A 9,551-nucleotide genomic window follows, 5' to 3' on the forward strand; every position below is an offset into this window, starting at 1 on the left:
CTGCCGCAGCACAAGTGAAAGCGCCTGCAGCATCTCTGTGACATCACAGTGACATCACAGACTCCCCGTGACATCAGAGCTGCACAACAATGTTCTCGATCCTAAAGAAACACACAGAACATCTGCAGGAACAAATATCTTCTGTACTTTCATCTGAGTTTGTAATTATCCATGTTTTCCTTTCCAGAACCCAAACTTAATTTATTTCACTGTCAGAAATCCTGTACAACTAAAAGTCATGTAGCTTTTACAAACATTCTGAAACATTAAACCCAGGATCAGAGTCTCATCAGGAGAAATACATCTACTGTACACAACTTCTCCATTCAGTGGCCACTTTATTAGGAACACCTGATCAGTCATGGATTATCTACTTACAAACATGACCATATTTAAAAAAATATATAAAATCCAGTAATAAATTACAACAAAGTGAAACTTTCAGCTCGATCAAACACCTCCAAATTACATCAAACACATAAACTTCCACACACCTGGAGATCAAACACCTCCAAATTACATCAAACACATGAACTTCCACACACCTGGAGATCAAACACCTCAAATCACATCAAACACATGAACTTCCACACACCTGGAGATCAAACACCTCCAATTCACATCAAACACATGAACTTCCACACACCTGGAGATCAAACACCTCAAATCACATCAAACACATGAACTTCCACACACCTGGAGATCAAACACCTCCAAATCACATCAAACACATGAACTTCCACACACCTGGAGATCAAACACCTCCAAATCACATCAAACACATGAACTTCCACACACCTGGAGATCAAACACCTCAATTCACATCAAACACATGAACTTCCACACACCTGGAGATCAAACACCTCCAAATCACATCAAACACATGAACTTCCACACCTGGAGATCAAACACCTCCAAATCACATCAAACACATGAACTTCCACACACCTGGAGATCAAACACCTCCAATTCACATCAAACACATGAACTTCCACACACCTGGACATCAGAAACCTCCAAATCACATCAAACACATGAACTTCCACACACCTGGAGAATGAACAATTCCAAATGCACAGTTTGGAAACAGTAAAACATTTACAGACAGACAGAGAGACAGACAGAGAGACAGACAGACAGACAGACAGACAGACAGACAGACAGACAGACAGACAGACAGACGTGTGGAATAGATTTATATCATTCAGGTATATTTAATTAAGATTCTACATTTTTTATTAAAAAGGTTAAAACATGAAACAATACTGAACATTTTCACAAACGTTTCTGTTCCTAGTTCTCAGTATTGGTTTATGAGAAGATCAGAGATCATGATGGATCAGCTCCTGTCTAATAAAACGTCTGGAAGCAGAACCTGAAGTTCACTGCAGGTTAATGTGTAAGAGAGATCAGACCTTTGAGATCATCAAGTTCCACTCGCAGCTTTAAACCTCAGAACCCTGTGAATGATTCACTCCATCTTCTGCTGCTTCTCTGCGCTGATTCCCACACGTTCACTCGGATTACTGATGTCTTCAGATGGTGAGAACTTTCACTCCTGGAACATGAGCGGTGGACTCGGGCGGCTTCGACTGGACCAAATGACCATAAACGCATTAGACGTGATGTTTCTGCCAAATCCTGATTTCTCCTCGAGCGCTTCCAGCTTCAGATCCGACCTCAGCCCCGGCTCTGGTGCTCTGCGTCTCGGTGGTGAAGAGATAAGTACGTCCTGAAGTCACACACTTCCACCACAGAGCCGTTCTGCATTGTGGTTAATAAAAATAGGTGTAGTAATAATATATGAACTCATATTGTTACCATAGCAACGACAACCGCAAACACTCAAATCTAAAGTTTGTGTAATCGATCATGTGGTGAAAGTTTCTGTGAAGCAGCAGTGACTGTAAGAGGGAGAGAATAAAGCGTGGGGGGAGAGGAAACGAGCGTTTACAGCTGCTATAACGTAACTCAACGGTGTTGAGTTGTTGTGGATCAACTTTTAAACAGAGTGATGAGAGTAAAACACACACACACACACACACACACACACACTCTCTCTCACCCTCGCTACCTGTCTTTGATCTAATCAGACAATTTAGTATGATTTGAAGCCCAGGTGCATTGTGGGTAATGCTGAGCCTGCAGTTGGATGATGGATGACGTCGTTCCTTTACACACAAAGCTGTAAATAAAACACTGAACTGTACAGTGAAGATAAATATTTACACGCCGCGGTTAAAATGTCAGATATTCATGTGAACGTTTGAGATCATTTTGCAGAACATACGTGTGCATGTGGCTGCTTCATTTCAGGAAGGTGGAGAAGAAACCTGAGCATTTGCTCAATAAATATCATCACTGAACTTTTGAAAGTCTGGAGGAGTTGGTGTTGAATCTATAATGATCTCAGATGTTCAGTAAAGTCATGAGTTGCTCAGTAGCTCCTGGTTCCAACTAACTGTACAGGATCACACTCCTGGACTCACCCAAATGAGAGGAGTCTGGTTCCTCTCAAGGTTCCTCCTCATACCATCTGAGGGAGTTTTTCCTTCACCACAGTCGCCTCAGTCTTCATCATCAGGGATAAATCATTTCTCTCTGTAAAGCTGCTGTAGGACCAAATCCATCGTGAAAAACGCTCTAGAAATAAACTTGAATGGAGCTGAAGCTCCGTCTCTCTTACAGAATATATTTATATGATAGCAGCTATAAACACTCGTTTCTCACCATTCTCACTTTATTCTCTCTCTTTTATTTAGACAAAAGTAAGTGCACCCCCATGTTAATCTCCACCTCTCTGAGGCATGTTGTGAATTTGGTGAAGTTTTGAGAACATCACTTTGTTTTGCCCAAATTAACAGTAAAAGTCTTTGTGTCTGTGTTTAATTTTTTGTTCTCTGATTTTAAACTTTTTTTTGTTTGTTTTTCATTTAAAAAGTAACAGATATTCTTTTTTTTTACAGCATTAAAATAACCAGTTATAATGATTTTATATTCTACAGAGATCATTAGAACAATCAGGAACATTTTACACCAAATCTTTTATTAAATTAAAAAAAATTAATTCTGACACGTTTTTATTTTATAAATTATTTTCCATTAAGAAACTTTTACATCCACTGGATAAATCCAGGACTTCACACTTCCTCACACTAAACTGTGTGTTTGTGCAGGTTCAGGTTCAAGGTGTTCAGGTTCGAAGACTGCGCTTCACACACCACACGTGAGCGACGTGTTATTAAACCTGGAGTGTAAAATATGTGGAGATCGAGCCTCAGGGTTTCACTACGGAGTTCACGCTTGTGAAGGTTGTAAGGTAACGAGAAACATCGTTATACAGGAGGAAAAAAAGCTTCGCAAGATCTGCATGCTCATGAATATTCATAAACATGCCAATATTTTAAATGAGGAGAAAAAACATTTTATACCTGAAAAATGACTGAATAAAAAAATATTTTCTATAAAATGATAAAATTTTTGGTGAAATGTCTTGACCAACATTTTCCATTAAAATAATCATTTCTGCAGAAAATGAAATAATTCACAGTTTCCTGTTGAACATCAGTGTTTTTAACTGAATAAAATGCATGTTGGTTGATATAATCAGAATATTCAAGTATTTATATTTGAATAAACTACAAATATTTTCTTGGATCTGAGTAAAATGTTAATGTGAATGTCATGTGAAGGTCATGTGAAGGGCATGTGAAGGTCATGTGAAGGTCATGTAGAGGTCATGTGAAGGGCATGTGAAGGGCATGTGACCCCTGTGATCCGTTCTCCTGTTTCAGGGTTTTTTTCGGAGAAGTGTGAGATTAAAGCTGAAGTATAAACCCTGCAGCCGCAGCTGTCGAATTCACAAAAAAACACGCAACAAGTGTCAGTTCTGTCGCTTTCAGAAGTGTGTATTTGCAGGAATGTCTCACACCGGTACGTCATCCAACCTCTCCTCATTAACCTCAAACCTTCTCCTCAATCTTCAGAGAAACTAAAACATCTCCTCCTCACAGCCATCCGGTTCGGGAGAACGCCTCTGGCCGAGAGAGAGAAGATGATCCTGGAGTTCCGCTCGCTCGTCCATCCCCTGGACTCCGAGTCAGAACAACACCAGGCCATCAGCAGGAACCTGTACCAGTCCTACCTCAAACACTTCCCCATGACCAGGAGCAAAGCCAAAGCCATTTTATCAGGAAAAGATGAAGAGGAGATGGTGAAATGACAGAAATAGATCTTTACTTATGAACATCTTCACCCTTTAATCCTTAACTTTAAACCATACATTTCACCCCAATCCCTAATCTAATCCATAATCCATAACCATATCTATAGTCTATAATCTAATCCCTAATCTAATCCATAATCATATCTATAGTCTATAATCTAGTCCCTAATCTAATCCATAACCATATCTATAGTCTATAATCTAGTCCCTAATCTAATCCATAACCATATCTATAGTCTATAATCTAGTCCCTAATCTAATCCCTAGTTTCTGCGAATAGGGATTATGGGTAATGAGTAAAAAAAAAATTAATCCAGAATTTAACCCAAAGTTTTATTTTTAAGAGGAAGATTTAGAATGAATCATCAAGGGTTAAGGGATTACCAGGATTAGGGATTAAGGTTAACATTATGGGGTAAATCCAGGATAAGATTTTAATTGAGGATTAGTTTCTGGGATTAGGGATTATGGGTAATTATTGAGATTTAGGGTTGAAATTTGAGGTTCGTTTAAAGTTTGATTAGATTATAAGACTAGAGATTATGATACATGGTTAAGGATTAAAGTCAGAATATTATGATTAGGGGAATAAGGGATTATTTTTATAGCATAATAATTACAATTGATCAGAGTTAAAGAGAGGAGTTTAAGGTTAAATTCAGGATGATGGTTATGGACTATGCTTTTGGGATTAGGGATTAAGAGTTATGGTTATCAGATTACATTTCAGCATCAAGAGTTTGAGGTTTGAGATTAAATTCTTTTCCTGAATCAATGCTAATATTGAATTAAATGTTGAATCTTCAGTTTGTAATCATGACCTTTCATCCTGTAACCTGGAATTTGCGCCGAGTTGATCTGATGTCCTTCTCATAATAATCATAATCTTCTTCCCTTCATCTGCTTCTGCTCCACATAAAATCTCCATAATTAATCTGAACTCAGTTGAATGTATTTATCAGTGATGATGATGATGATGATGATGTGAAGGTTTTCCTCCATGATAAGTCAGTATATCACACTACCTTTCGTAACTTCTGAGTTTCTCTCCATCAGCTGTTTATCATCCATGATATGAAGACCCTGACAGCGGGGGAGGAGCTTCTGAGGCGGAAGCAGTCGTGGGTTTCTGCTCAGTTCCCGGACGCGGCACTGGAGCTGTCCATGTTCCGGCGAGTGCAGTACGGCTCGGCTGAGGGAGTGCGCAGACTCGCCGAGTTCGCCAAGAGCATCCAGGGCTTCGGAGAGCTGGACCTGAACGATCAGATCACCATGCTGAAGTACAGCGCCTTGGAGATCAACATCATCCGCATGAGTCACCTGATCAACAAGGACGGTGTCCTGATGGCAGATGGATGCGTCTTTATGACCCGAGAGTTCATCAAGAGCCTCCGCAAACCCTTCTGTGACATGATGGAGACCAAGTTTGAGTTTGCGGCTAAGTTTCAAGCCCTGGAGCTAGAGGACTGCGACCTGGCGCTCTTCATCGCTGCAGTCATCCTCTGTGGAGGTAAAAAAGAAACCAATCTGTAACCCATCATCTCATCACCCTGAGGGAGTTCCTGTTCTCACAGCAGCAGTAAATGTCCATTCCTTTCCCACAGTCTCCTTATTAATCTCCTCTGCCCTGAAGAACACGAAGAACGTTTCAGCTTGACCTCTGACTGTTCCAAAGCACTGACACTGAAGACTCCTTCCACACGTCACATCACCTCCAAGATTAACACATTAAAACATCAGTGTATGAACAGGGCACATGTTCAGCAGCAGTAGAGTGGAAGCTCAGTGGTGAAGATGTTGGGTGGTAGATCAGAAGGTTGTGAGTTTAAATCCTTCCACGACCACTCAGCTGTCACTGCTGGGCCCCTGAGCAGGGCCCTTAAAGCTCACCTGCTCAGGTGAATGAAAAAGAGACAATCGTAAATCTCTTTGAAAAAGGGAGCGTCTGCATTCGAATACAAAAAGTCTAATGTTCATGTGAATGAGCCGTTACCATGGAAACATTAATGCATCAAAGCAAGTGCATTCATAATATCCTGCACTACTGTCCAAGAAATCTAATCTAACTAATCACCATCTTCTGACCAATCAGGATTCTGTGTTGGAGTTTAACTATTAAAATGCATAAACATGAAAGAATTGTAAATTACAATCAATTTTACTTCACGTGAAAAGTTCAAACTGAATTAAATGGCGAGGTTGAAGGTCGATTTATTATTAATTCTGGTTTAATAACATGAGGATGAAGATGTTTTGCTAACCAGCATATCGTAGTTATTTCCGTGAGTTGTTAGTCATTAGTGTCTCACCCATGATTCTGCTGTTTGCCTGCAGATCGACCGGGTTTGGTGAACTCCAAAGCTATTGAGGCACTCCAGGATGAAGTTCTACAGGCTCTGGAGCTCCAGCTGCATGTTCTTCACCCTGAGTCTCCTCACCTTTTCGCCAAACTGCTGCAGAAGATCACGGACCTGCGGCCACTGGTGGCCGAACACGTGCGCAACATCCACCTACTGGAGAAGAACGAGTTGGACATGTGTCTTCACCCACTTCTCCTGGAGATCATGCAGGACCTTTACTAGAACCCACAATGTTCTTCTGCTTCAGAATCCAGAATAATCATTAAATTAAGAAAAAAACGATAGAAAAATCTCTGTATCTGAAAACAATTCAGCAGTTTTGAAAATACAGATAAAAAATTACAGATATTCATTTCAAAAACTGAGTATATAATAATTATTTTTCTATTTGAATCAGATTTTAAAACGTTTTTAAAAATAATTACAAAATAATGATTACAGAAAAGCTTTAAAAAAAGCCAGTTGTTAAAAATTGAATTTAAAAAAATTGTATTTCATTAAGAAAAGAAAAAGAAACGCAGCCACAAAAAGGTGAAATTGTAAGAATGACAAAAAGATTGCAAATTGTATTTTATATAAATAAAAAGCAAAATATATTTAAGTATTTATTTTAAATGTAAAACCAGAAATCCACATTATTTATTTTTAATGTGCTTTTTAACAACTTTTAAAACACTTCAAAAGTGCTGATTGTTTATTAAAGGAATAAACCAACATTTTCAAAATGTAGTAGAAAAAAGTACATCATTCAGTCTGATTAAAAAAAAGATTTCATGAATATGCAAATAAGAAGCACCACCCATTTTTGCTGCCAGGGCTGTATTTGCATACAGTAAAATGATTGGCTCGAACATTTCATGATGTAATAACCGTTGGGTTTCTTTTCCCTGTAATGTGTTTATTCACTTAAATTCATTTCTCTTAAAAAAGTTTCATCAGACAAATAAAAATAAAATCTTATAAACTTAATTTATAAAGTCCCCGTTTATTGACGATGTGAAGTCGAGATCCTGGAGAGTCTGCAGTTTTCCACAACATGGTGATGAAATCTATTTTCCAGCCAGTGAGGATCATTTTAATAGTGAAGTGCAAAAGTTAGCACACCCCAAACTTCAAAACAGAAACATGTCATTTAGGTTGAGATGGAAACTTCCACAATATTGTGAGTAACAGAACACACTATGGATCACGTTTCTCCAAGATACCAGGTGTGAGGTGTCTCCATCATACTTCTGATTCTGCTCATCTGCTCCATGATTACTGAGGTTCATATCTCCAAAACTGTCTAATTAACATCTTCATTAATAAAGTGTTCCTGATTTTCACAAAATCTCACTCTGGGATCGAGAGGAAAAGCCGACAAATCGAGGGAGCAAGAATTAAAATAAAATATCAGAGATGAAGAAAGAGTTTTGTGACAAAATAAACCAACAGGGATTTAAAATACTAAATTTGTTAAAAAAAAAAAAGATAAAATCTGAAGGTTCTGATGATACTAAAGATCGCTGAATGTTGCAGTCATGTAGGCTCAGGTAGGTAAAGGTGCCAATACTTTTAATAAATAAAGCGGGGGTTCACTGAACTCACAAATTTAACCCTTAAATAAATTCAAAAGAAAACATTTAATAAAAAAGGAGCTGAAAACAATAACGCAGATTCCCCACGCTGATCAGAGATCCTGACCAATCAGTGATGAGCACGCCTCCTAGCCCCGCCCACATCATTTTATTTACTCAAATCTGTTGTGTAAAAAACAGACGTCAATGAAAGATGAAGTTTTTTGTATTTAACTTTAATTTAAATGTTATTAAAATAATCATTATTGATAAACAGTTTGTACTGGAGTCACATACACATCTGATTCAAACATCTGTAGAGAGGCGGAGTCTCGCTCGTCTAAACCCATCACAGGACGTGTGTGTACGTTAACGTTTCTCTCACATATAAAACTACACACGCAGGGTAAAGGCGTGGCAGCGACGAGACGTGTGGAAAAAACAATGTCCTTCACTGTGTGATGAAGGTCGAGCGCAAATTCTCCAACGGAGTGAAGCGTAAAAATAACATGGTCTGATGTAAGGAATAAAAATGGTGTGTGTGTGTGTGTTTGTGTGTGTGTGTGTATGTGTGTGGGGTTAGCTGAACGGCACGGAAAATGGTGAGATGATCGAAAGGAGGATCAGTCATGACCAGTGAGATGAATGGAGGAATGAGAGGAGAGATGAGAGAGGAGGAGAGATGAATGGAGAGGAGATGAACAGAGAGATGAGAGGAGAGATGAATGGAGAGATGAATGGAGAGATGAGAGAGAGAGATGAACAGAGAGATGAGAGGAGAGATCAGAGGAGAGATGAGATCAGAGGAGAGATGAATGGAGAGATGAGAGGAGAGGAGAGATGAGTGGAGAGATGAACAGAGAGATGAGAGGAGAGATGAATGGAGAGATGAACGGAGAGATAAATGGAGAGATGAGAGGAGAGATGAGTGAGAGATGAACAGAGATGAGAGGAGAGATGAATGGAGATGAGATGAGAGTAGAGATGAACAGAGATGAATGGAGATGAGATGAGGAGAGATGAACAGAGATGAGAGGAGATGAACAGAGATGAGAGGAGAGAGAGGAGAGATGAGAGGAGAGATGAATGGAGATGAGAGGAGAGGAGAGATGAGATGAGAGGAGAGATGAACAGAGAGATGAGAGATGAACAGAGAGATGAATGGAGAGATGAACAGAGATGAATGGAGAGATGAGGAGAGATGAGAGGAGAGATGAATGGAGATGAGATGAGATGAGAGAGATGAGATGAGAGGAGATGAACAGAGATGAGAGAGGAGAGATGAGATGAGAGATGAATGGAGAGATGAGAGGAGATGAGAGGAGAGATGAATGGAGATGAGATGAGAGTAGAGATGAACAGAGATGAATGGAGAGATGAGATGAGAGGAGAGATGAACAGAGATGAGAG

The 9,551-nt window shown here is 39.3% G+C and overlaps 2 protein-coding genes across 5 annotated transcripts in view; one reads left to right on the forward strand and one right to left on the reverse strand.

Annotated features, from left to right (window-relative positions):
* LOC124398891 overlaps positions 1-858 on the reverse strand; it is a 13,409-nt gene extending 12,551 nt beyond the window's left edge. For 2 of the 4 annotated variants that reach the window (XM_046869370.1, XM_046869372.1), the window contains exon 1: positions 1-857. This exon is cut by the window's left edge and continues 30 nt beyond it. The gene's annotated coding sequence lies outside the window, so the exon portion shown is untranslated. The other 2 variants (XM_046869371.1, XM_046869368.1) reach the window with 2 other exon arrangements.
* A 453-nt stretch (positions 859-1,311) lies between these two features.
* On the forward strand, positions 1,312-8,801 carry LOC124398892 (peroxisome proliferator-activated receptor gamma-like). The gene is made up of 6 exons (XM_046869373.1): positions 1,312-1,725; positions 3,177-3,319; positions 3,795-3,933; positions 4,014-4,213; positions 5,282-5,735; positions 6,560-8,801. The coding sequence occupies exons 1-6, from the start codon at positions 1,467-1,469 to the stop codon at positions 6,805-6,807; spliced, it is 1,443 nt and encodes a 480-aa protein (XP_046725329.1). The 5' UTR covers positions 1,312-1,466; the 3' UTR covers positions 6,808-8,801.
* The last annotated feature ends 750 nt before the right edge of the window (positions 8,802-9,551 follow it).

Source organism: Silurus meridionalis, chromosome 16 (assembly GCF_014805685.1).
Source record: "Silurus meridionalis isolate SWU-2019-XX chromosome 16, ASM1480568v1, whole genome shotgun sequence".
Lineage (NCBI taxonomy): Eukaryota > Metazoa > Chordata > Actinopteri > Siluriformes > Siluridae > Silurus > Silurus meridionalis.

Excerpts from the sequence above, each read along its gene's own strand:
- LOC124398892 (XM_046869373.1), top strand. The coding sequence starts at position 1,467 with ATGATTCACTCCATCTTCTGCTGCTTCTCTGCGCTGATTCCCACACGT. Across the intron at positions 3,320-3,794 it reads ACGCTTGTGAAGGTTGTAAG|GGTTTTTTTCGGAGAAGTGT; the intron begins GTAACGAGAAAC and ends CTCCTGTTTCAG. Across the intron at positions 5,736-6,559 it reads TGCAGTCATCCTCTGTGGAG|ATCGACCGGGTTTGGTGAAC; the intron begins GTAAAAAAGAAA and ends GTTTGCCTGCAG.